This window comes from Lagopus leucura, unplaced genomic scaffold (genome assembly GCF_019238085.1).
Source record: "Lagopus leucura isolate 7727_CA_CO unplaced genomic scaffold, USGS_WTPT01 Super-Scaffold_100016, whole genome shotgun sequence".
NCBI classification, from domain to species: Eukaryota; Metazoa; Chordata; class Aves; order Galliformes; family Phasianidae; genus Lagopus; species Lagopus leucura.
The window spans coordinates 221,708-247,689 of NW_024962270.1; the positions used below are offsets into that span (position 1 = coordinate 221,708).

General features: G+C 54.4%; 2 protein-coding genes and 1 long non-coding RNA gene across 3 annotated transcripts in view; 2 read left to right on the forward strand and 1 right to left on the reverse strand.

Annotated features, from left to right (window-relative positions):
• F8 (coagulation factor VIII) overlaps positions 1-14,320 on the reverse strand; it is a 19,556-nt gene extending 5,236 nt beyond the window's left edge. The window contains exons 1-16 of the mRNA XM_042876647.1: positions 13,864-14,320; positions 11,472-11,596; positions 11,197-11,319; positions 10,499-10,711; positions 9,449-9,520; positions 8,988-9,077; positions 7,534-7,755; positions 7,055-7,292; positions 6,384-6,558; positions 5,706-5,799; positions 5,078-5,289; positions 4,605-4,755; positions 4,299-4,508; positions 1,029-3,318; positions 534-699; positions 211-405 (exon numbers count right to left, since the gene is read on the reverse strand). Of these exons, the coding sequence (XP_042732581.1) occupies positions 211-405; positions 534-699; positions 1,029-3,318; positions 4,299-4,508; positions 4,605-4,755; positions 5,078-5,289; positions 5,706-5,799; positions 6,384-6,558; positions 7,055-7,292; positions 7,534-7,755; positions 8,988-9,077; positions 9,449-9,520; positions 10,499-10,711; positions 11,197-11,319; positions 11,472-11,596; positions 13,864-14,051 (4,764 nt within the window). The 5' untranslated portion in view covers positions 14,052-14,320. The remainder of the gene's footprint in view (positions 1-210; positions 406-533; positions 700-1,028; positions 3,319-4,298; positions 4,509-4,604; positions 4,756-5,077; positions 5,290-5,705; positions 5,800-6,383; positions 6,559-7,054; positions 7,293-7,533; positions 7,756-8,987; positions 9,078-9,448; positions 9,521-10,498; positions 10,712-11,196; positions 11,320-11,471; positions 11,597-13,863) is intronic.
• LOC122182952 lies at positions 14,303-19,190 on the forward strand. The gene is made up of 3 exons (XR_006180046.1): positions 14,303-14,319; positions 18,369-18,516; positions 19,156-19,190. It is a non-coding gene; the product is annotated as an uncharacterized LOC122182952 (long non-coding RNA).
• A 584-nt stretch (positions 19,191-19,774) lies between these two features.
• On the forward strand, positions 19,775-25,977 carry FUNDC2 (FUN14 domain containing 2). Its single transcript, XM_042876319.1, has 5 exons — positions 19,775-19,853; positions 20,169-20,319; positions 21,476-21,551; positions 22,447-22,581; positions 23,200-25,977. Exons 1-5 carry the CDS (start codon positions 19,793-19,795, stop codon positions 23,275-23,277), a joined length of 501 nt encoding a protein of 166 aa, XP_042732253.1. The 5' UTR covers positions 19,775-19,792; the 3' UTR covers positions 23,278-25,977.
• The last annotated feature ends 5 nt before the right edge of the window (positions 25,978-25,982 follow it).

A 25,982-nucleotide genomic window follows, 5' to 3' on the forward strand; every position in this document is an offset into this window, starting at 1 on the left:
AAGGGAAGGGAAGGGAAGGGAAGGGAAGGGAAGGGAAGGGAAGGGAAGGGAAGGGAAGGGAAGGGAAGGGAAGGGAAAGGCATAAGTTCATCACTATATTAGTCAGCTGAGAATCTACACAGCCACCAGCTGTTCTAAGCACAGCACCATAGGAAAAGCCTTGACCCCACATACAGAGCCCAGACATGCTGCCAATAATTCTCCACACACCAGGTCCACATTGGAGAAGTAAGCCCAGGCCTTGCAGTCGAACTCATGTGTGGTGGGAGCCATCTGGGGCAGCACCTTCCAGGAGTACTCGCGCAGCTCACCGGGCTGCACCGCTTCACCTCCCTGCAGCTCCTCATAGCCTTGCAGGGAAGAGTGGAAGGAGAAAGGCCGCGAGGCAAGGTTCTTGAACTTGACCTGCACCGGAGGGGATGGGAAGCAAAAGCTCATTACCCTTTTTACAATCCCTTTACCCTAAAGGATCCTACCACTCAGTGAGCAGTGCCAACCAAGGGGAGAGGTCAGGGTTTATAGGAAGAACTCACCATGATGGTATCTTCAACTTCTGCCCTGATGTACGGCCCGAGGATGCCCAAGTGTTCGTCCAGCTCTCCCCGCATCGCCGGCTGAGTGAAGGCATCATCCAAGTACTCTCGGAAAATCACCTTGCGGTACTGCCGGAGAGGTTTCCTCCTGCCGCTCATGGGGTCCCTGCAGGAGTGATTGGAGTTAAACAGTTAAGGTGACACTGTCCCCAGGGCACAGCCACGTGCACCTATGCTGAGCAATCTGGCAGTGAGGGGAGCAGATCTGCTCTACAGAGCCTAGCGCATCCCTGAGCCATTTGTAAAGATGCTCAAGGACTCTGGAGGTATCAAACCTCTTACTGGGGATGCAGTGCTGGGAGCATCCTACTCCTAGGCTACCTGACTGGGTCACGTAGTCACAGGCCTGAGTTCCTGGCAATCCCAAGCTGCTGACTACATAAAGAGCCATGCCATGCAATGCTAGGGGAACATATGAGAGGCAGCAACACTTACGTGGCTTTTAGAAAGTGCTGGGGTCTCTGGTTCCCATATTCCCATATCACCTCTATTGCAGCAATGAAATATTGTCGTATCTGCCCCTGGAAGGAGCGTGGGTCATGCTCATTTTCCTCATAGATGTCAAAATCCTGCTCTGTTTCGCTATAGTCGTCGTAATCTGTGACGTTAGATTCTGACATCAAGAGGCTAGAGAGGGTCTCGTTGTTCAGGCTGTCCCCATGCTCTGTTGCATGGTTCCTCTTCCCCGCTGTGCTGCCACTTTCCCCATCCTCCTCAGGCTCTTCCACTCTCCCAGTTTCTCCAGGAACATTTTTCCTGCCAAGCACCTGCTGTCCATCTGTATTGGCCTGCACGTGTTTGTCTGGTTTCTCAAAAGTGCTATGGTTGAATGCAGGGCTGCTCAGAGGCAGGGAAGTGTTCTCCTTAGGAGCCACTTTTGTAGGGATTTCATTGGGGTTTTGCCCAGAGCTGCTCTCAGGCACAGTGTCCTTTGTGGCGTTGGCTTCCAGACCCTGGGGACTGAACCAGGCCTTCTCTCGATATGGTTGCTCCACAGCATTTGTCTCCTCCTCCAACTGGCTTCTCCCCTCTGCCTGCTTGTCCCTCAGATCCCCCCAGGCAGCCCCTCCACTTGGCTGCATGGCAGACAAAGCTGGGCTCTGCAAGCCCACAGCATGCCCTGCTGCCTCTGGTGAGGCTGGGTCCCAGTTTGAGGCCACATCTGTAGCATTGTTAGCATCTTGCAGTGCTGAGCTGCTGGCTGCCATCACTGCCTGTGTGGGGAGCGAGCTGCTTTGCTGATCCTGCTCTGCTCCATTACCCACAGAAAGGGACTCCCTGCTGCCAGAAGTGGGGCTGGGAAGACCCAGACCATGGTCAAAGCCTCTGCTCTGCAGGGACCTAGCTTGTCGGGGTCTCCAGCTGGGGACACCCATGCTCAGTGCACTTGGGGACTGTCTTGTGTCATTGGCCATGATTGATTCAGAAAGGACAAGGCTATCTGTCTCTGGCAACTCCTTAGTGGCTGTAGCATCCTGAAACATTGCCTCCAGGATTAACTCATCCCTTTCTTCTGTCGTTAAGTATCTGGAAGGCTCCAGGTCATTGCTGTATGCAAAGGTGCCTTTGGCAAGTCCTTTGGCTTCTTCCATGCTGCTGTTTGCAGGCAAAGAATTCTTCATGTCTGTAAGGATTTGTTCTTGTACAGGTTGTAGGTCTGAGAAAGAAACATTTTCCCCTCCCAAAGATTCATTAAAACCTTGTGAAACCACTTGGTGAAGTCTTTTATTCAGTCTGGCGTCTAACTCGTTGGAGGAGTGATTGCTTTCTGCATGGTGGCTTTGAGAAGTTCTGATGTCCTCTGTCCTGGCTGAGGGTCCCAAAGGGCTGTCTGGTGTGAAGGAGTTACTGTCGCTGCCTAACGTTCGTCCTGTATTGCTTGCCTCCCTTGACTCATGGAGATTTAAGGGTGCTACATCAGCACCCTCTGACGATGTGACTTGAAGTCCCAGACTGCGCTCCAGGTCATCCTGTTGAAATGAGCTCCTGCTGCCTTGCAGAGGGCCTTTGCCAGCAGCAAACACAGTTTTGTTCCACAGATCATTTGTGTGAGCCGTTGGTTTTTGAGTCTCTGTTTCCAGCATCTGTAAAGTACCACCAGCCTGGACCATTGCTGCTTTTACTGGCTCCTGTACTTCTAAGACATTTGACACCTTCTTTTCCAACACAGCATCTTCTGGAGCCGGCTTACTTTGGTGCAGACCTTCTTTTGAGCTCACAGTGCCATGGACTTCTCCACTGGTGTATTTTCCAGATGGGAGCGCCCCAGCACCTTGGTCCTGGCTGATGGCTTTTGACAGTTCTTCTTCATCTGCCAGGAAGGACTCATATGACACTACGTCATAGTGCATCTCTGGCAGAGGGGAGGTGGAAATATCATCTGGATGTGGGCTCTCTGGGAATGCTGATGTGCCATTGGAAGAGGGTCCAGAATTCGTGCCATTGTGTGGCAGGGCCCCATGGCTGGGTTCTGTCAAGCACAATGCTGGCTTCCTTGTCTCATTTTTGGAAGAGGTGACATTGTTGGGCTGCTCGCTCACACATGGCCTGAGCTTCTTCTTTCTCTTAGAGAAACCCCTGGGTTGGAGCTCAAAGTCTTCCTCTTCATAATCCTCATACTCTTCCTCACCAGGACTTCCCTCAAGCTGGCACTGTGTGACCGTGAACTTGGCATGCATCCCTCGGTCTCTGAAATCAGGATTCATGCACCCCAGTGTCCAAATGCCTGTCTCAGGGGAAGACAAAAGGAAACCACCAGCCCTCACAGTGAGGAATCAGAAGAGAATCAAATAGATTATTACATAGAATCATAAAGGTTGGAAAACACCACAACAATTATCTAGTCCAACCATCAACCCACCACAACCCATCCCTTGACAGTGTGACCCTCATTTTCAGGCCACCTCTAGGCCATGCTAGTGATCTCACAGAGCCCAGAGGATCTTGGAGCCATCAGGACTGCAGGTGACATCAGAAATGAACAAGCACCATCAGCAGGGCTGGTGCTTCCTGCCACAAGGCCTGATGAGAAGTGACGCACCGAGAACCCACAGCACCCCCGGGATGATGACAGCACAGCCATCACCGTAATCCGCCCCCGGAAGATGCGATGATGCCTGCAGATACACTTTTCCCCCAGACACAGTCATCACATCTCTCCTACTCAAAGGGAAAGGCTGTGCTTTGCTCACATCCCCGCCGAGCAGCATGCAATAACGCAGCTCCGACGCTGGAGAGAGCTGTCATCTGCTGCTGGCCTTCCTCAGATCAGCAGAGCTCGGATGGATGCAGTGTTTGGCTGTGACTTAGCTTGGCGCAGCGCTCGTGAGCAGCGTGTGGCCACACGGTAAAGCCTGCTTCCTCCATTGGTAAGGAAATGGTTAACGGCACCACTTTGCAAACGCCGAGGGGAAAAGAAAAGCTGAACAGGAGGAAATTATCGAACCTCAAAGGAGTCAAACTCCCAAATCCTTCCTTGAACTGCTCTGCAGCCGGAGCGGCTGTTCTTGCAAAGTGGTGTGGGTAAATGAGATGCCATGAGCAGCACTGGAGGAATCTGATCACTGCCTTTCACTTTGCTGCTGTGCATCCCTCTGTTTTCGGGGCTGCCAAAACGTGGTCAGGTCCCAGTGGCCAGCAGGGCCTTGCTGGAAGTGCTCCATCCACCCTGCTGGGATGGTTTATAGAATAGCCCATGTTACTCACCTGGCTTTTCCACACTCATGAAAACAGTTTCTCCAGAAAATGGGAAAAGGGTGAGGATGTCCTCAAAGACCATGTTGTGCTTGAATGTGTTTCCAGAGAAAAAAACTGAGAGGAAATCTGTCTGGGCCCCAACGCTCAGCACGTACCAGTACACGACTTCGTGCAGACAGAGCTGCAGTTGCAAGTTGTCAAAGACAAAGCCATTAATAGCTGGAAGAGAGCATGGGATGAGAGGTTCGTCAAGACCATGCAGGTTCCCTTTCCCTGGGGTGGGGAGCAGCTTGGGTCTCCCTGCTTTGCACTCACTGTGCATCACGTTGGAGGCATAAAACTGGGGGTCCTGAGTATCCACATGGGCTGCATCAGTGCAGAACCGCCTGATGTTCTCCTCCAGGTACCAACTGCGGTTCTCATCGAAGACAGAAAACAGCACCAGCCTCATGTCATCCGACATTATCTGGGAGCAGAGAGGGAAGGGGATGCTGCTGGTCCATCCAGATCAGCCCCAGAGTGGGGTCTGTCCAGATCGGCCCCTTGGTCTGGGTGCCTGGGGAGCCGTTCACTGCTTTACACTAAGGTAGGATCCGGGATTGGAAAGAAGGAGTGAGGAAGGCAGAGGGTTGGAACTGATGTTAGGGTTGAAGACAACAGGACAGTCACATTTGGTTTTACCCAAGTATTTCTCCTCTCAGCGTTATTTCAGCCTGTTAAAGTGACAAAGCACCAGCTTGCTAAGGAAATGGGATGCTCTCTCTGCCACACCTGGAGGGAGTACCCACCTGATTTCCTCTCTGGTCCATGGATTTCTTGAAGCAGATCAGGAGGGGCCCAATCAGGCCTGAGGCTGTGTCTTGCACAGGGTTGATGGAGCTGTAGTAGAAGCGGGTGAGGCAGCGAGGATCCGCCTGCGTTGGCCCATCTTCTGTTGTGATGCTCCACCTGTAGGTGAAGGACTCACCAGGGCCAATGGGAATGTCCTTCACATCCTTCTCTGCCAACACACAGCCAAGGGCAGGTCTGTTAGCTCTGGGCTGCTCCTCCAGGCTGCTCCTCTATCCCACTTCATAAAAGAGCTCAGAAAGGTTTCTGGATGGCACAAGTTGCATAGAAAACTTCTTAAACCCAGGGCCAACCCAGGACCAACCCTGGGTCGAGTGAGGATGGAGAGCCATGTGCCTGACTTTGAAAGCCCTTGAGACCCTCAGAAACTGGAAGGTTTGTCTGGTCTCTGAGCAGTACGGGGGAGCTTGAAGACGAAGGTCCTGAACTGTGTCTGGAGGCTTCAAGCCTCCAGATGGATGGGTTAGTTGGGCAGCTCATCATGGGCTGCAGAAAGCTCTCCTGGCCCAGGAAAATGGTACTGATCAACTGATGTCCTGAATTCCCAACGCCTGCCTACAGCCTTACCTTGTGAGGGCTTCATGGCATGGTATGGGTTTACTCTGGTGAGGCCATGAGGGTAGATGTTGTATGGTCGGCTGGCTAGATTCCTGAACACGATCTGAAACAAAGACAGCCATTGGGGATGGTGAGCTCTGTCTGGATGCTGTGAGCCCTGTGTAGGGGTGAAGTTCTGGACCCTGGTGCACTGGGATTGGAATCTGCCAGCACCTAAAAGGAGCCTGGATATGTGCAGGACCACAAAGCAGGAGGCAGGATAGAAGAAATGACTGCTTTTCTACCAATCTGCTCTGCCCATCTTTCCAGGAGGTACCCACTCGTTGCACATTTTGGGAGGGCATGAAAATGTCAGGTTTATAAAAGGCAGGTTACTATCCTTAGTCTAACTTTCCATATGAGACAGAAGGGTTCTGTCAATCCAGGAGGCCCCAGAGGACCAGGGCACAGCACACACACAGCAGGCAACAGCCTCAAAGCACTTCCCTGCATGAAGCCCTTCATTTACTTCCCTAAATAGCTCTCTTAGGGCTTTGCCAAAGGTGTTACCTCTACCTCCATGCCCACAAACACACAGGGGCAGGGAGCAGCAATGCAAAGCTCTTGGAAAGCTACCAGTAGCAAGTAAGAGCTGTTAGGAGGAAGAGCACCCTTTCCAACCTCTGCATGGAAAGCAATTTGTCTTACCTTAAACTGATCTCCAACCTCACCCTTTAGGACAGGCCCCAGAATTCCCTGGCCTGGTTGGGATGACACCTTGCGTTTCTTGAAGGTTGCATCCTCATACTCCACAAACATCACTTTCTTATACTTTGAACCGATCCGCTGTGGGCCAGCCTCCAGGAACAGTCTGCTGGTGTTTCTGAAGGCAAGAAGGAGCAAATAGCCACATGCAGGATGCTGCCAGAACCTCATCAAGACCTCCACTCCCCAAGGACCAGCTGCCCAGGACCTGTTGGTGGATGGAGTGGGACACCCATCCCTGCAATCTCACCACACTGGGGAATAACACTGCAAGTGATACTCACTGGCAGTGCAGGAGCCCCAGGGCCGGTGCATCACCTCTTCTTCTTTCTGAGAAGAAATTTTTCCTAATATCCAACCTAAACCTTCCCTGGCATGACATAAGGCCATTGCCTTTTGTTCTATCTTGTTCTACCTAGATGCTCTTACAGCATCACCCCAAGACACCCCAGTGCCTTAGAGGAGTGTCCAGTGCTTCTTTGAAGAAAGTCTAAGCTAGGCTGTACATGGGCCCATGTGCAGGGAAGGAAAACAAACTTCTGGGGAGAAGGGGAAGAGCTGGCAGAGCTGCCTCCCTGAGGAGCAGCCCCATGGCCACAGGAGCTCACTCTCACCTATCCAGAGATGGTGGCTTCACAGGGGCATAGTCCCAGTCCATTTCCTCTGCTGCGATGTAGTGGGTCCACGTCACAGGGTCCTTCTTGGCGAAAGAGCGCACCTGGATGACGTGATAACCTTCCTCCTCTTCTTCTTCAGGTTCATCCATGTACTCTGGCTCGTCTGAGGGGTGCCCCATCTTCTGTTGGAGCTCGTCTGGGCACTCTTCTACCTTCACAACAGCCTCCATGCCAGCTGGATGGGAAGGGCTGCATTGACTTACCTGCATAGGTAAGTCCCAGGCCCTGCTGGGAGATGATCTCTCCGCTGCTATCTCCATCAAATGTACCATCACATGGTCAACCATGCCATACTGGCCAGGGACCAGGTTGCACGTCAATGGAACATGGCTGAACAGGGATGGCCTTGGAGATACAGCACTGCACAGAGCCCAGCCAGTCCCCTGAACTTCTTTTCCCCTAAGCCCTGAGGTTACCTTGCTGATGGGACGGCATTTGGCAGAATATCCGAAATGAGCCAGCTGTTCCTGGCGTGGTCTGGGCTGTGAGATACGTGGCAGGGGAGATCTCTAGGCTGCTGAGGCGGTGGCCCCTCACCAGGAACGTGTGGCCTTCGAAGAAGATGGAGTGGACTTCTGGCCCAGTGCCCAAGGCAATCACATGCCAATGGACCTGCTTCTTGTGGCACAGCGTGAGACCTGCCAGGGGGAAGGACAGCACTCAGCAGTCATCTCCATGTCCCTAACCCTAGCCCTAACCCCACACTCTTGGTGTCAAGGATGCAGAGCCTGATTCTGAGAAGCTGGGAAATGGGACATATTTGTCTGATCATAGCACCAGCAATCCTGATGCTCCAACAGGACAGCTGGGACAAGGCTCCAGCATGTCTTCAGCAGAGTTTAAATACCCCAGAAAGGGTAGAGAGAGGTCACTAGGATGGTTTGAAGGCTGGAGAAAATTCCTTCTTCGGAGAGATTCAGAGACCTGAGCACACTTAGGAAATGGGAGAAAAAATGACTTGTAAAAGGATTCTCCTGGAGAGAAATCACTGTTTGCCAAAGAGCTCAGTAATCTCATGGGGAAGGGAATAATGAGAACGAGTTCCTGGAAGCTGAAGCCAAACAAAGTCAACCAGAGTCAAACAGTTTTAGCACTGAGCACCTCAAGTGGCTGGAATAGATCCCAACAGGAGGGACAGGGTGGAGGCTCTGTCGTGAGGCCACCAGCTCTCTGTTGTCACCTCTCCATCGTGACCTGCCCATCAGCTGGGGGCTGCTGGTGAAGGTGAGCACTTTCATGAGGGGAAGACCATGAGGTCTGCTCAGCTCTCCATGTGTCCATGATGCCAGGGGATGCAGGGGAGTTTAGCTTTTGCCTTTTATTGGAGAAAGGCCAGATCCAGGTGGGAGGTTTCAGGGAAGGGTTCATCAGGGAGTGATTGCTGATGGTAATGTGTCTCCTGATGATATTTCCCAGTTTCCCTTGGAGATTCCTCACTACCAGGCAGCTCTAGATCTTCTTGACTGTTGGACTAGATGATCTTAGTGTTTTTTTGCAACCTGAACGATTCTGTGATTCTATTACTCTTCCAGAAGAACACCAGAAACTGCCATTTCCTGCATTCACTGAGACCATGATCAGCCTTTGCTTTCCCTTGATAGAAGCTTTCCAAACCCTACAGAGGTGCTACCAGAGCCAGGCCAGTGAGAGCTGGATCCTGCCCTCTGTGCTACCCCCAGCCTAGCTATAAGAGATGCAACTTTGCCACCAGTGCCACTCCTGGAGAAATCCAAGGTCAGCTGCACTTGGAACACAGGCAGCAGGTCCTGCCTCACTTTGACTGGACAAGGTAAAGAAGATGAGATGTGATGGTCTGTCTGCTATTTCAAGTGCCACTTTCCCCCTTTGTCCCCAGCACAGCAGCGCTCACCGGGCAGTGAACTGTTGATGTAACCATTGATGGTATGCAGCTCTGTCCTGTTGTGGGCTGGGGAGTTGGGATCCAAGTACCAGCTTTTCCCTGTGGAGAGAGGAGGATGTAGTTAGCTCTTGCTTGAGAGTATTCCAAAGAAAAATGCAACCTTCCCACAATGGTGAGACAGTCTGAAAGCCAAAATCCAGAGGGGGTGTAGTGGTTGGTGGAAGTTCATAGCAGGCCTGGCCATGGTTTTGCATGAGCGTGGCACTGAGCACCGCACACAACAAGACATTACTCCTTCAGCCCATGTGAAGGGAATGAGTGGTGGGTGCAAGTTTGGAGCATGGAGGAAGGAGATGTAGGAGCTCAGTGTAGGAGCCGAATGGCTGCACATACATCGTGGCCAAAGCATATGCCTCAGAGCAGGCTGAATGCAGTGACACCAATGTGCTCAGCTCACTTAGCTTAGTTACCTTCATCAAACACTGCAAAGAGCATCACGAGGTCTTGCTGCGTGTTCTGCGCCCCATCTCTCACCAGGGTCCCTGCAACAGGACATGGGATGGGTCTCTTTACAAGTCAACAAGTAGCATGCCCATCTCCCACGGGAAGTCGCTTTCTGCCCTCCAAGAACTGTTAAATCAAGACCAGGCTGTCCCCCGAGCCCAGTGGCTGTGCAGTAGCTTCCTCCAGCAGGCTCTAAAAGGTCACTCTGCCTTGCCTTCCCCTCGCTGGCTCTCACATCACTTAGTCACCTGGAAGAGCCCGTTTCATCCATTTCATCCATCCCCTTCATCATCCCCATTGTCTGCACTGCTTGTCTAGACATCACTGTCGCTGGAGGAATTGCTCGTGGCGAGTCATGGGGCTGCAGACAGCACATGGGAGCTGAGTCGCACCCCACAGGTGCTCATTCCTCTCTGGTGACTACAGAGGGGTCTGGACAACTACCTATGGGAGACTGCTCAGCCATAGAGGGCCAATCCCACGCCAAGTTCACTTTTTTACACCCTAAAGAGTGTTAACAGTTGAGATGTCATCTCCGTGTTCATCAGGACACAGGACAGCTTTAGTGTGGCTGAGGCAGTGCCCCAGGTGTTCTGCCTCTCCCCTTGCTGATAAAACTTCCCTTTAGGTCTTCCAACTAAATCCTGTTTGGCAAAGTGCCCTGACTGGCAATAAATGATCATAGCTTGGAGGTCTGAAGGAAAGACAAACATTTACGCTTCCATAGAAATTCATCTTATGAATAAATGAGGTTCAGCTACAGGGCAAAATTTTATCTCTAGTCTAAAGTCTCACAAGGAAAAGAAGTAACCAGGTTCTCTCCAGCAAGGAAATCTGAGTGTTTGTCTACCACACCAGTAAGAGACTCTTTGGGGAAAGGGCCGAACCCCCAAAGCGCTGCCGTTGAGCACAACTCACTGACCCACTGCCACACAGCCTCTGGAAGGCATCTTTGGTTTTTGTGCCTCTCAGTTCAGGATTGTACCTGGTCCATCCCCATCCCGTGCTGCCCTTACCAGGCCGGCACACAAGCAGGGCTCCAATCAGACCGGAGTTGGTGTCCTTCACACTGTTGACATTGGAGGAGTAGGAGTGGGTCAGGCACTGGGAGTCGCCATCTGTGGGGCCTTGGTTCTGCTGGATTTCCCAGATGTAGGTGTGCGTCTTCCCTGGATCCACTCTGTTACCCTCCTGCTCTGGCTGGCTGGTCTCATCCTCATACCCTGCACCTGCAGCCAGAATAACAGTCTGGTTTCTCCAAAGCATCATCCCCAACACGAAGAGCCTACAGAAGTGCTTCTTCCCCACCTCAAGCCCTCAGCTAGCCCAACTTCTGCATGCAATGGCTGGTTTCAGGGCAGTGAGCAGAGCTATGCTTACTGGGGGCATACACCACCACCTGCCCCACTGCTGGAGGATACATGGTCCTACCGGTCCTAAGCATCCAATCTTAGGTTTAACCAACATATTACCTCTCTAATCGATACAGGCTCGCCTTGGGCTGAGCATTGTCTTGCTATTCCCCAAGATAAGCCAACTCTGTACCAGCCCTTTCTCTTGGAGTAGGTGGGCAGCAGGGTCATAGAATCACAGAACAGCTTGGGTTGGAAGGTATCTCAGTGATCATCTAGTTCCATGCTGGTGAGGGACGTGCCCCCTCCTGGGAGGCAGGCACAGAGCAAGAGGTGCAGCACACGGCTGTCGCCCAACTTACCTTCTGATGCCTTCCAGTAGGACACCCCAACAGCATGGAGGTTGTAGGGGTGGGATGCCAGGTTTTTAAAGGTGATGACCACTGTGTCATAGACTTCTGCATGGATGGTGGGACCCAGGAGACCTGGAGGGGAAAAATGATGAGGTCAAGCAGCAGGGCTGGCATAACCACCCACGGGCCCCGAGATCCTATTGCTGGATGAGGAGCTGATGGCCTTCACCAGCATCCACCATGAGTCTGGCCACTGGGCTCAGCACACCGTAGGTGTTTCTTACCCATCCACGCTGGCTTGGGCTTGGGCTGTGTGAAGGATGCATCAAGGTACTCCACAAACACTGCCTTCCTGTACCTTGGGAGGGCACCGGGCGTAGTGGGCTGTGGTTCCTGGGGCCCTGACACACTGCAGGAGGAAGGAAAAGCTGAGTATACGGACCAGCTGCAGCCATCCTCTTCCTCCCTTTCCCGCCTGGGATTGCTCACTGTCGCATCCTTTCTGTTTGATGACAACCACAGGTGTGTTTGGAAAGGATTTTCTCAGCTCACGGATGCCGACGTGGCAGTGATTAATGTCGTGGCATTCATCACAGGGGAAGAAGACACGGTGGTGCATGGCACAGTGCCATGCAGGGCTGCTCTGCCCCACAGCCCACTGTGCTCTGTATGTGTGTCATTTTCCCTCCTCCTCAGCTTCCCTCGGAGAAACTGCAGGGCAACATCCCTGCATGCCTTTCTTCTCTGCCCAAAGTGGCATTTCCAGCCAGACCCTGAGAAAACACTCCTTGGAGCTGGAAGATGAAGGATGCCTGAGTGTACTTCACACCCCACTTATCTCCACTGGCCACTTTCGATCTGTAAGCAGCTTCACAAATTCATTTTCCAGAAGGAGTCCAGCACGTTGATCAGGATAACAAAGCCGCTCCTCTCTCCAGGGATTTCAGAGGCTGCTTATCAGCCCCAGCCCCAGCACTGAGCCCATTTCCAGTAAGCGGACAGACCGCCTCCAGCCCTGCTTTGTTTGGAGCAAAGACCAGGTGGTGTTCTCTTTCCACTGAAGAAACAGCAAGGTCTGAGCCCAGCAGCAGTTCCCTGCCTGACTATTCCTCGAGGGGAAGAGGAAGGAGCCAGACTGACTCAGAAACTGAGGACAGCGCAATGCATTCGCCCCCACACTGCTGTCGGGAGACCCTTCCTTGCCCGCCCCGGGGCTGGATCCTCAGTCATCTCTCGGAAAGCCCAGCATGGAGCTCCCTCTGAGATCTGAGGCTCCACGGTTCAGCACGGGATCCCAGCCAGGGTGACAGAACCACTGCACGGACCGAAAGGGCCGCTCTGAGCGCAGGGACGTGTGGCCGGAGCGCTTTGGCAGCTCCCCGCACTTCAGTCCCCGCCGACTTCCTACCCCGGGGCGGCCGAGGAGCAGAGAGGTTCCTGGCTCGGCCGAGCGGCATTGTTAGCAGCACTATCTCTGGGAGCCAGGAGACGGCCAAAGGCAACACCCCGTGCTGCCGGAGCGCTCAGACAGGTCGGTGCTACGTGGCCGGCAGCGCAGAGCCGGAGCTGGGACCCCCGGGGCCACTGTGCTCGTGCTTGGGAGGAAGAAGAGAAATGGAACTCATTGGGAAGGTGAAAGCAGCTCAGCCCGGTGGGTCACAGCAACAGCAGATGTCCTCCTGGAGGTGCACTCCCAGGGATGCTGCGGAGTGCTGATCCCATGAGGGAGAAGCAGTGGAGTAAGAGATGTGCGGGGCACAGCTCAGAGGCTCATGGCTCTCCTTTGCTTGCCCTTTCTCTGCACTTTGGGTATTTTCCTGTGTCCCTCTTCTTCTCTCATCGGTGAGGAAAGACTCATGCCTGGGAGCGGCTTGAGGCTGTACAGGGGTGTTGGTGGAGCAGCATGGGGCAGAGCCCCCTACCACCCACAGCTTTGGCTTCCCATCAGCTCCAAACACTCATCCCATCAGTATCACACAAGCAAACAGAGCAGACACCAGCTCGACCCCCCCAGCACCTCCAAGGGGTACAGATGGACCCACCGTGATGCATCTCTCAGCTCCACTCCCCACCCCAGGCTCAGAGAGCCCATCCAGTGAGAGGACACACAGCTTTCTGTCTCCAAATACCACCATCTCAATGCTCAAACAACACAACAGCCACTTCTTCCCACTGCAAAGCACTTAGGCAAAGCCACCATGCCTTCCTCCCTCCTCTTGCTGCATACCAACACCTTTTTATGCCCAAACACTCGAAATTCTATTCATTCCCTAAAGGAAAAAGCCTCAGCCCCAGCAATGCAGTTCAGGCAGAGATTAAGAGCTAGAAAGTGAGGACAGGCACAGCACAGAGCCTTCATGCTGTGAGCTGCAGCGTGGGAACACTGCTCCCAGAGCAGAGGGCAATGGAGTTCCACCTCTGCTTCTATCTTCCCAAAGCAGCTGAGATAGAGAGCAGGGATGAGAGAAAGTACAGCTGGAAAGGCGGCTCCCAGCTCGCAGCACATCACAAGCACAAGGTGTTAAAGCAAAGCAGGGCAGCTCTGTGCTCTCCCTGCAGCTTTATCCCGTCCCAAAGGGATGGCACTTAGGGATTTCCTGCTCTGCCCCATGTACACCCACCCAGACCCGTGTAAGCCAGTAGCCCTGTGTAGAATGGCAACAGAAAGAGCTTTACCCCACAGGTGCCTGCAGTGTGGAGAGCAGCTGGCTGTGCACGTAGTCCCAGGTGGTCTCCACGGCCCCAATGTAGTACCTCCTGACCTCACTGATGCCCTCCCTGAGCAGGGAGAGGAGCACGAGGCAGCGCAGGGCTCCCGGCAGCATCATCGTGGAGTGCAGAGAGCCGAGTGGTGAAATGCTCATCCAACAGCTGGAATCTGCAGGAGAAGGTGATCCCGAGGCGGCACCCGCAGCGCTCCGTCAGCGTGCTGGAGCCGTTCCCAAAGGCATCAGGGGGAGAATCACAGCGCGGGTTAACGGAGCGTGTGAGCACGGCCTCTCCCTCTCTTCCTCCAGGGTGGCAATGACAGGAGGAGAGGAAAAAACAAAGGGAAAGGGAGGGTAAACACGGCGCGGAGCTCGGCCACAGGACCCAGCTGGCTCCACGTCCTGGCCAGCAGCCGGCAGCGAGGTGAGGAAAGGGAGGGTTGCAGAGGAAGGGAGATTTAGGTGCGGTCCCTGCCTGGTTTCACCTTCTTTCTCACCGCATGGGGCAGAAAGGAGAGTGGTTTTGGGGCTGTGGGCCGTGTGTGTCCCGTGGGTCAGTATGGGTCAGGCAGCCCGAGGGACTGGCAGCTGCCTCCTGGACCTCTAAGCCCTCGGTGCTCGAGGAAAAGACAATTTAGGGCAAGATCCCAAATGGCAGTTTAAGGTTTGTCATTAGGATGCAGCTCTAGGTGACTTCTTGCTGAGAAGCAGCAGTGGCTCCGTGTCCTGCAGACAGCAGGTGAGGGATGCTCATGATCATGCAGCAACATGGGTGTCTCTTTGTCCTTTGGGCAATGATTTGGCCCCATAATCTCACCTTGAGCCACATGGGAGGGAAATGATGGGGAGACACCCAGGACACCCTTTCCAGAAGCTCCTTTCCCTCTGTTCTGTTCCCAGAATCCCCCAGAAAAGCTGGAAGGTGAGGAACAGTGCTCTGTGCCATCCTGGCAGCTGTGAGATAAGAGAGGTGGGAAGCACCTTATAAATCACTGCAGGGTAAGAGGAAAGCAAGGGCAGCCCCAGCACTGCAGAAACGTCTGTGGGATGGCTCTGAGATCAGGCTGGTGTTTGGGGCATGCAGATGGGGGTGATGGAGGTGTGGGTATCTTGGGGTTTTGGATGGGAATGCTTGGCATGAAGTGCCCAGGGATGGGGTGGGAGCTGGGAGCTGTGCCCTGGGTAAGGCCAGTCCAAGTGGATGAGGCTGGGGGAACACATCCCCGCTGCCACTGCTGGCACCTCCACCATCCCAGCCCCATCTCATTCCCCACAGGGCTGGGGACATCTTCCATTCTCATCCCCAGCACAGGGCTGTTTCTCAATGGGGACATCCTCTCTCATCCTGCCTGCTCTCTATGGCAACTCCAAGGGGAAAATCCATCCCCAGACAATATTTTGGGACAAAACAAGCAGTGTGTCACAGACGGGTGCTTTGCACCTGGCCCCACAGCCATGTCCTTGAGCGGAGCTGTGGCTTTCCATGACAAACTCTTCCCATCCTTCCATCACCTTGGTCACTGCTCACCCCTGCTCATGTCCCCACAACTTGGAGCAAGACAACGTGGGGTCCCTGCTCACACAGGGAAGCTGTGACACCACTCAGTGCAAGGAATTACAAGGGATATCACCCCGTGTTGGGAGAGAAAGGGCAGAGCCAGGTCTGGGAGCGATGGGCAGAGAGCAGACAGCCGTGCTGCTGGCAATGCTCCCCACTGCATGGACGTGACTCCCTTCCAGTCGTCCCTGCCTGGGAATCTCCTGGAGCTGCAGGACTGTGTGCTCCCGGAAAGGCTGGAAAGGAACAATGTCACCAAGCAGATAGAGCTACGGTGAGGGGGCAGAGTGCAGGTTGGGGTCAGGGATGGGAAGCTCTGGGCGTTCAGATCACAGATTGGGCTGCAGTGGCAGCAGCCCAGGCACTGACAGAAGTGACATTCTTGGCACAGGCAGGTGCTGATGGATTGCTGGGTTTCACCATTTCCAGCGACCGGGATGCAGCCCCAGATTCCTGTCCCAGGGATGGAAGAGTGGGCAGGATATGGGGTCTGATAAGAGGTTGCAGAAGGAATATGATCTGTAATATCAAAAGAGGATCCAGAAATGAAACCGAAGGGCACCTGGTGCTCTGCTGCTGCCAAATGGTTTATGTGATCTGCAGACAAAGCCCCAGGAGGGTTTGTCTGAGAGCAAACAGCACTGCTATTTGCCATGAGTAACGCAGGGGCACTAGACAGGGAGTTGCTAGGAACCACCTGGCCGATGTGGGGAAGGAGCAAAGGAGCGGCCCCACCACTGCTCAGCATTTCTGAGGGCTCTGCAGAGCTGCACAGCGCCACTGCAGAGTATCAGCATCGCCTGCACTGGGATGGGTGATGCTGGAGAATGGCATCGGCATTGCATCCTGCCCGGGGTGCATTGTTGGGCACATCCACCCACCCCAAACATCCTCAGAAGCTGCTCCAGGGCAGCATCCTGCAGTGCAGATGGGGTGGGAAAGCCAGGCCTGACTCCTGGCATCAGAAGAATGCAGCTTGGGGTGTGCCAAGGACCCACGTGCAGGCAGAAAGCGCCAGTTGTTTCTCCAAACTGCGCACATCTCAGGGCTGGGGCGGGTAGAAATGACTCAGAACATGGTGCAGGGTGTCTAATCTCTACTGGGACTTTTTGTGTGTGTCTCTATTTGTGTGTGTGTGTGGGGGGGGGGGGGGGGGGGTGACTCACGGTGGCTTCTCAGGAATGCAGAGAATGGAGTGCGCCCTTCCCAGCACTCGCATGGGCAGAGGGCACAGTGACAACGAGGGACATGAGGGCTGTGATACCCATCTCTCCTCCTGTGTGCCCAGGGCACAGCCTTGCCACGTGGGCTTGCAGGCACATGCTGCTGGCTGGCACATACCCAATGCAGTGGTCATGCCTGCCTGGAGCCAGGCCATGCTGACTCACGGTGCTGCACACCACGGCGGATCCCCGTCCCTCGGCCAAAGCAGAGGATGCTGTTGGGGATTCCGACCTCCTCCGTCCTTGTGGGCAAAAGTTCTTCCTTTAGCACCAAAGCTCTGGGTTATGGGGAAACACCTGGCCCTCCTGGGTGCAGTTGCTGCCCCAACCCCCAAAAAAAGGGATGCAGCCCCACACTGAGCATCCCACCCACGGCTGTGGGAGGCCATGTACCCAGCTCTGAGCTCTCTCAGCACAGCCCCAGAGCAGAAATGCCAACGTGGAGCAGGTCCCAAAGCGGGTCCCCCCCCTCCTCCTCTCCCTGCAGTAAGTGGGGCAGCGAGGAGGCTCTACTCTCCTGTTTCCTGTGTTGGAGGCAGCTGTGGATGGCTCAGATGGTGGAGCATTGTGGCTGTGCTCCCAAACTGCACCTGTGGAGTTGAATGGAGATGTGCATTTAGGCAGAGATGTCCATTTAGAGGGAACGTGTATTTAAGGGGGGACGTGCATTTAGGGGGGCCCACTGCCAGAGGATGCTCCTACAGCCACTGCCTTTGCAGGGGCGATGCTAAAAGAGTTCAGCTCTGGGAGAAGCAGAGCAGCCTCCAGGCACGCAGTCCTTCCTAAATCACCTAATTACCCTGGTTGATTAAATGAAGCTCGGAGCAATTGCTTTGCAGGATGCTGTTGCTGGGTCAGCCTGGAGATGGGTTTACATACACTGAGTTGAGCAGGTTTTGGTGCCCAGCTTATCATCTCAGATGCCAAAATGGGAGGCTGAAGTAAACCCCAGACCTCCAGAGGTGATTGGACTCAGACACATATCCTCTCCACCCCACAATGGCTGCACTCAGGGCCTGACACTGCTCTTCCTCCCCGTCCCCCACCTCTCAGCTCAGGCATCCCTGCACCAGCACAGCTCCTGGCGAGCCCCAGACAGGGCTAAATTTAACAACAGCAATTGAGTGTCACTCCACAGGGATGGCTGGTTCAGAACTGTCCCAGAAAAATCCTCCCTCAATCATTGCAGAGAAGAAACAGATGCACAGAGAGCTCCCGCGCAGCCTGAAGCTGCTGCCCATTGCTGGGATGCAGCACGCAGCACCACAGGGATCCCCATTGCCCAATCCCATCCCGTGGGGTCGGCAAGAGAGGGAGCAGCCGTGTGAGATGGAGCCATCCAGAGACAAAAATCCCCACTGCAGCCACAGGGGAATGAAGGAGAAGGGCCGTCACCCCCACCAAAGCGACACAAAAAGCCGGAGCCTGAGTTTGTTTCATTTCCAGAAAACGAGAAGAGAGAATGAGAGGCAGGGGCAGAGAGAGAAACCCCGCTGAAAATCCCCGTGCTCTTGCTCTGACGGGGCTGGGCTGCAAATTTCCTTTCTGTGCACTGCAGCGTGTCCCTGAACAGCCGCGGTGCTGGGGCTGTCCCAGCACAGCTGTGTGACACCACCACGGACGTCCCAGCCAGGGGAAGGGGAATTCAGCCGTCGCTTCTCACCGTACTAAAAGCAGATCTCTCCATTGCAGCCTCAGCAGTGAACGATGGCCATGAGGGTGGTGGCACATAGATGTCCCCCTGAGCCACCACGGTAGCAGCCTGGAGCCTTCCGTGGCCCCGTGCACCAAGGACACGTGCTTTTGGCAGAGGACCACGCTGTCTGGTGGAGATGACCAGGTATGGTGCAGCAGTGGGGCACCCAGGGGGGGTCCCAGCATTTTGGAGGGGCTCTGCAAGAGGGGGCTTGCTGGGGGAAGATGGTTTTGTTGGATGCTCATTGCCTGGTGCAGGTCACGCTGAGCGTTGGGTCACCCGGCCATGTGGGCTAGGAGGTGGCGGTTGCACTGGGAGGGACAGGAAGTATTTGAGACAGGGAATGGCTTTTGGGCTTGCACTCCCTGGGCTGAGTGAGACTGGTGCCTGGCAGTGGAGTCTTGATGGCTGCAGGCTGCACAGGTGCCACCCTCCATTCTGAGCTGGAGCACAGGGACCCCCAGTGCTGGCAGCACTGCTCCTTCCCCACCGCAGGAGTAAGCTGAGTGCCCATCTCAGGCTACAGTGCACGTGCGTGGGGAAGGACGAGGCCATGTCATCAATGCTGGGGACAGTGGGGACTTTGGAGATGTTCAGGGGGGACCCAGCTGGCACCGGGGGGGCATGAGGGAAGGCCCTGCACTGAGGGATACAGAGCTAGCAGACATGCAGAGGAGCCCGACGCTGCCTGACATCAGTGTTGGTGTGGGATTTCCAAGATAGAATCTGCTAGAGGGCAGCCAGCTGTTCCATTGCCACAGCCATCCCTCTGCTCATCACCAGCCCTGCCCGGAGGATGGAGCCCCAGCGGAGACACGGTGCCCTTGGCCGCTCAGTAGTCGGTGTAGGATCTGTCCGACAGTCTCACTAACAGCTACATCTGATTACTGGGTCACCAAAGGGCCACCACCATGCTGCACGCACAGGATCTGCGGTTGGACATGGGATGAATGGAGCTGCTGGGAGCATGGCGGGGAATGCCGAGCGGTGCTGCGGGGTTTGGCAACCCGAAGAGCACACGGGAACTTTGTGTTTGCAAGACAGTCAATAAACCTTCACAAAGTGCTGTCTCCTTTTCTTTGTGTTCATGAGAGCACGGTCACTGGGGGCATGGGGCTACTGCCCCCCTACCCCTTCCACCCCCAGCCCTCGGCACTGCATGCTCAGAGCTCAGCCAGACCTGCTGTGCCCTATGGAAAGCCGACGTTCGCTGTGACCCCCAGCTGCGAGCCCCACACTGCCGTGTCCACGCCACAGCCACGTGCCCCACATCCACGCGGGTGCCCCGGAGATCAGGACCTGCGAGTGGGCGGGGCTACGTGGGGGTGGAGCAACGCGATGGGCGTGGTTACAAGGTGGGCGTGGTTACGACGTGGGCGGAGCCACGTGATGAGGCGTAAAAGGGGGCGTGGCGGTGCGCATGCGTAGTGAGGCCGGCCTGGTGGCAGAGCGGAGCGGTGCCATGGCTGCGTCGGGCGGAGGTGGGCGGCGGTGTCAGGCTTCGTCCCACCGGGGCGGCTCCTCCTCCCGGTCCCATATCCCGGCGGTTGGGCGGTCTGGTTCGGCGTTCCCCTTGGGGTCTATGAGGCGCTATTTCCATTAGCGACGCCTCGGGCGGGCGGTGCGGCCTGCGCCTGTGCGCGCTGAGGAGCCGGGCCCAGAAGCCCGCCGCCTTCCCTCCGGGGCCCGGAGCGCGGGAGCGGCGGGGTGAGGCCTGGGTGGGGTGTGAGGGCGAGTCCTGCGAGGCGGGAAGCTTGGCGGCTCCGTCGTTCAGCTCCGTGCCTGCCCTCCCGCAGGAAGGAAGGAGGACGCCTTCAACGTGCTGGACCTGGCCGAGTACACCAAGAGCCGGCCGTGGTGGAAGAAGGTCTTTGCTCCCAGCTCCGGGTCGAGCGCCGAGAAGTACAACGTGGCCACACAGCTGGTGATCGGAGGGGTGACGGGATGGTGAGTGGCAGTTCTGTGTGGTGAAGGCAGTCCTCGCTCTTCCAGCAGTGTTCTCCCTGAGGGGTGGCTGTGGGGTCTGTGCCAATGTCTCACTGGGAGCAGCTGGCCGTGCCTTGCACGCTGGTGCTGTGGGCACGCTGCCTGCTTGGGGTTCGGGGTGCTCTGGCTGGAGCTTGTGGCTCTGCTCACAGCATCTTGCTGTCACCGTCTTTATGTGACACAGAGATAAAAGTGTGTGATGGATTGTTCTGTCCTAGCATATCCAAGCTGGTGGCTTCTTCAGTAACTTCACTAAGTGTTTCTGTTCAAAAATGAGCAAGAGCAGCTTGCTGTGCTGATGGGGGAACTGTGGTCAAAGCAAAGGCTGCTTTGTGTGACACAGTATGCCCAGCTCTGCACTCGGGGTGCTGCCTGCTGGAGCTCTGGTGGCTACAGCAATGCTGAAAGTGTAAAACCATGTTTGAGGCTAGTGTAACTTTGAACCATTGCATCAGAAATTTCTCATTTGAAAAATGAAAGTAAAAGTTGTTTGGGCAATGAAGAAGCTGTAGCCTTGTGATCTGCTTTCTGTGCTCTTCTGTGGAGCAGCAGCAGGCGTGCTGCCAGCTCTCTTTTTGAAGATGATCATAGAATTGTAGGGGCTGGAAGGGAGCTCTGGAGATCTTTGAGTCCAACCCCCCTGTAAAGCAGGTCCCTACAGCAGGCTGCACAGGTAGGCATCCAGCTGGGTCTTGAGTATCTCCAGAGAAGAATCCACAACCTCCCTGAGCAGCCTGTTCCAGTGCTCCATCACCCTTACTGTGAAGAAATTCCTTCACAAATGTTGCTACTCAAAAAAACAAAAAGCACCCTGCCAAAATCACGTGTTGATTTTGGTTAAATCACGTGTTTGCAGTTTGCTTTTGGGAGAGCACTGGTGTTGAAGAGAGAAGAGTCACAACTGTGGAAAGCCTGAAATGCCATAGTGAGGAGTAGAAAGTTGTAAAGCGTCCCACTTGGCTGGGCACAAATTCTTTCCCTTTTTCTCTGCTTGTGCTGTTAGTCAGGCTGTCTCTGAGCACTGAGCAATTAGCACCAAAGGCAGAATTGTCTGTGGGATGTGTTCTGAGGGATGTGAGTGGTGTCCTGTTCTCACTGGATCCTGGTTGGTTTGCAGGTGTACTGGATTCATCTTCCAGAAGGTTGGAAAGCTGGCAGCAACGGCGGTGGGAGGCGGCTTTTTCCTGCTTCAGGTGGGTGTGAAGGGTGGGCTGGGCCTCCTGGAAAGTGCTGGTGGTGAGGATGGGTTGTGTCTGATGGCTGCTTGTTGGGGCGTGTGGGGCATTCCCTGCTCTGCACAGCTCTGGATGCTGTGGGCACACGTTCCTTGGCAGCCCCATCCCCACAGGTGCTGTAACCACAGCCTGTTAGAACTGGAGCTGTGCTGAGATGCTGCTTATGAAGTTAATTAGAACGTTTACTTGCGTCTCTGATGCGCTACCTGAGGAGTCAGGCTAAAACAGATGAGGATCTTTGTAATGTGCCGAGGAGGAGGAGGAAACTCTCTGGTCCTTCTGGTTTCTAAGAACTCTGGAACTGAGGGGAACCTGTTGGATATCCTGAAATGCAGCTTGGACCTCCCACAGGAGGCTCTCTCAGCAATCTTTGGTTGTTTGCTCCTGAGGTGCTCTATCTCACTCCTCCTGTTCTGCTTGTTTTGCTGAAAGCCCGAAGCTTGCTCTGAGCCCGGAGAGCTTCACCCTTGAATCATCCTGACCAGATAAAATACTTAGGGAGGAACTGGCTATTAATAGCAGAGTCCACCCACAGCAGCAGGAGAGCTGCAGAGCGTCCCAGCAGCGGACGTGGCAGTTGTGAGGGGGAGGGGATGCCAGCTTTGTGGTAGAGGAGGGGCTGAAACGGGGTAAGCTGCAGCGTGCCCTTCTTCTAGAGGATTACTGAGGCAGGCAGATGCTGCAGGACAGTTAATACAGCCACACGAGTGATGCTTGGGCTGCTGTTTAAGCTTGTGTGCTCATCCTCTCTTGACCTCCTGGTCCAGGGTGTGAGAAGGGGTGGGTGGGTGAGCCAGGAGGGTTCTGTTCTGACAAAACTTCCAGTCTTTCATTCCACCTCTCGAAATTCTAGATTGCAAACCATACAGGGTACATCAAAGTTGACTGGAAGCTCGTGGAACGCGACGTGAACAAAGCCAAGCAGCAGCTGAAATTTCACAGCAGCAGTAACAAAATGTCGCCAGAAGTGAAAAGCAAAGTGGATGAGGTGAGACAACTCTTTCAAGGTGTGTGCAGGTATCCTGCACAGCAGGAGGGACAGCGAGAAATGGGGTGGTTTCCTGGTTATGGGATGGTTTCTGTTATGCACGTGCAAAGGGGGAGTGCTTGTGTAAAAACAAAACTAGTGAGATGGCAAACAGTATTTGAGGCACGTCGGTGTGATGCCAGCTCACCGTGTGTTGTGGAAATTCCTTGGGGTTAAAAGAAAATGTGCTGGAGTTGCAGGGGTGGGGAGGAAAAACTAAGCAGGTCTAGGAGCAGAGTGGCCTGGTTGCACTGGGCTCTGCAGCACCGAGGTGCAGCACGCGCGTGCTGTCAGCAGCCCCTTCTGCCATTGTCACAGTGTGCTGCCTGTGGCAGAGCCTCACATGTCTGACATGGGGTGCAAGTGGGCTCCAGCTGTGTGACAGCTGTTGGAGGGTCTGGGCTGTGCTGGGGCTGTGTCACAGCTCAGGAGCTTGAGGGGGGGACTTTACTGGGGCTGAGCATTGCTCCAAGCATTACCCACCGCAGAGAGCAGCCTGAGGTGCCTTACTGTGGGGAGGGTGGATGAGAGGCTGCTGCTGTTGGGGTAACACTCTTGGTTCTTCTCTCCCATGCTTAGGTGATCATATTTCTGAAGAAGAATGTTATCCTGACTGGAGGGTTTGCTGGAGGATTTCTGCTTGGAATGGCTTCCTAGGAACTACAGTCGACTCATCGTGCCCAGCCTCCCCTGTCCTCTTCTTCCTCTTGTGTAGAAGTCTGTGGTAGTTTCCAGCAGGTTTGGCCTCTGCAGCCCCTACACTCGCAGGTCCCAGCCCTTATTTCTTACAACTCTGCTTTGGATTTCCAACTTTTACCTGTCTGGACTGTCTGGGTGCTGTATTGGCCTGAAAGCTTTTGACTTCAGTGTATCATAGTGATTCCTTTCCTCACTGAATATGCCTAGCCTCGAGTTGCTGGATGAGTTGCAGCCTCATAAACACTTAATGGCAGAGAAATCTCTATAACATGCTTCTTCCCCAGTGCCTGGGACCTGTATGTTTGTCTGCCAGTATATTTGTACACCAGCTGTCAGCTCTTCACTGCTATTTATCTTGCACTTTCTCTGCCCTGGTCTCTGGAAAGCCTGAGCTTCCATCTGTGCAGAACTGGTGTGTGAAGTGCAGGTGTGCTTGGCTGTCCTGGTATGGCCACAGAGGTGCTGAGGGACAGCATGGGCTGTGCCCAGGGCAGGTGGGTAAGGAGCACATCCACACTTTGTGTGCTGGGGGTTCTCTCCCTTTCCCTGCCTCTGCACTGCACGTAGGTGGCTGTTTGGCTTTCCCTCTGCTGTTATTTATAGCCCTTACTGGAAGTGCAGCTCTGGTGCTGCTGATGGAAACTGAGCGCGGTGTTGTGGCACTTGGGGCCCTGCTGTGTTCTGAAAGTCTCCCAGCTTCCTGTTCCATACAGCACCTTGCTCAGCTGCTGGCTGCCAGCTTCTGAGGTGTGCTGAGGTGCTCTGTTCCTGTGGTGGGCTGGTCCCAGGCTGCTCCCCTGCCTGTGGCAGGCTGGCTGGCACGAGCAGTGCGTATTTCTGCTGTGCCACTTACTGTAAGCCACCTTGGGGCTCAGAGCAGTGTTTTGAGGTCTGCTGTGACCTCAGGCTGCTTCAAAGTTGATGCTCTTAAAGCTGTAACTGCTTGGGGTGGGATTGCAGGTAGGAACTGCATCCCTGTTTAGGGTACGTCGCACTGATCCGGGTTCCTTTTTGCCAGCTCCATTGGAGTGGAAGGGGGAGGAGGAGGAATCTGGTTAGAACTGCTTTGAGCACCATCTCTGGCCTTTCTGCTTACAAGAAGCAGGGTGCTTGTGCCTGAACAATAAAAACTGGGGGGAAAACCAGGGTATGGCTCCCCTGTATTAGTAGGCAGTTTCCATGCTCTTTGCCCTGGTTGTATTCCTTCTTTCTTTGAATTTACAGTTCCCCCTCCCAAAAAAGCTGCTTGCTTAATCCCCTTGTATATTTCTGCCAGCAGTAGCCTGGCGCAGGGCTCAGCTGTTCTTGGGGCAGTTGTGTGCAGAGCAGAACTCTAACCCACAAGAAAAATGAAATCTATGCATCTTAGAGGTATTCTGCAGTGGCCGTGCTGGATTGGCATTAGCACTTGGCAGAGCGTGGGGACTTGAATGACCTTGGGGTGATGTCCTTCAGCAGGCACAAATAGGTGTTCTTCCCCAGAACGTTTTTGATGTGGGTCAGCACAGCCTTCACAGGGAACAAGCTGGAGAGCAGTGATGTGTGTGAGTGACCAGGAGGTGCCCCAGCCCATCTCTTGTGCTGTGTGATGCCATTCTGAACATACGTGGCTGGTTCTGGTGTGGGTAGAAGGGGGGTTCGTCCCCAGAGAGCTGCTGAAAGAGCTGGGAGTGTGGGTTCAGCCTCCAGAGGTTTTGGGATGAGCACTGACAGCCATTAGCTTCGTTTCGCCTCTGATTGAAGTGTGATTGTGGCAATGCTTTGATCTGGTTGGTGTTTTTCTCACACTGCAGGCAGTCAAGAAGCAGAAATTGGTATCTCTGCTTCTGGGGTGAAGGGAGGAGCAGCTGGGCTCGCATCCTTTTAATGATGACTTTTAGGAAAGCCATCACGAGCTGCAGGAGTGAAGTGATGCAGCAAATAGGTCCTCAATAAATTCATGCTTGAGAGTGGAGTGACAAAAAACCAAAAAGCAGGTGTTTGTAGGAAACCTGCATAGCTGAACTGTGTGAATTAACACATCTGTGTTGCAGGATATCTCTTGCTCCTGCAGGGGAAGTGCTGCTTCCCCTCTGCCTGGTGTGTCGAGCAACCCAACTGGCTGCACTGTTCTTTACAAACCTTTCTCCAGGGACAGAATGAAGGTAAATCATTAACAGGCCTTGGGGCTGCCCTCCAGCCTCTGGTCAGGCACTGCCCAGGGTGGGAGGTGTTGCGTTCTGCTCCATGGGGTCCTCAGCTGCTGCTGCAGAGAGGAATGGCCCAGAGAGGGAGCCAGAGCATCTCAGCAACTGCTGCGAGGGGAAGAGGGCAGTTGAGGCAAATCCTGGTGGGTGTGAAGGTGGGCAGGGAGCAGCTGGGAGCTGGCAAATCTTTTCTGCTGTGCCACTGTGAGACTGGTGGATGCTGTGTGCCCACACTGCGAGTTCTGGTGCCCCATCAGGCCCTGGGGATGCAGTTCTGTTACTGCAGGTGCCAAGGTGAGGTCCTTCCACCCCACCCCTCCAACCCACACGTCCCTTTTGTTCTGTGTCAGCCGCTTCTGGCATCCACGCCAGCAAGGGAGGGTTTAAAACACACTAGGCTTTTTAAAGTCTTTTTATATATTACATGTAAATGCTTGTTGAAGTGATATTTTATTAAACGGTTTTGCTTTAATTTCT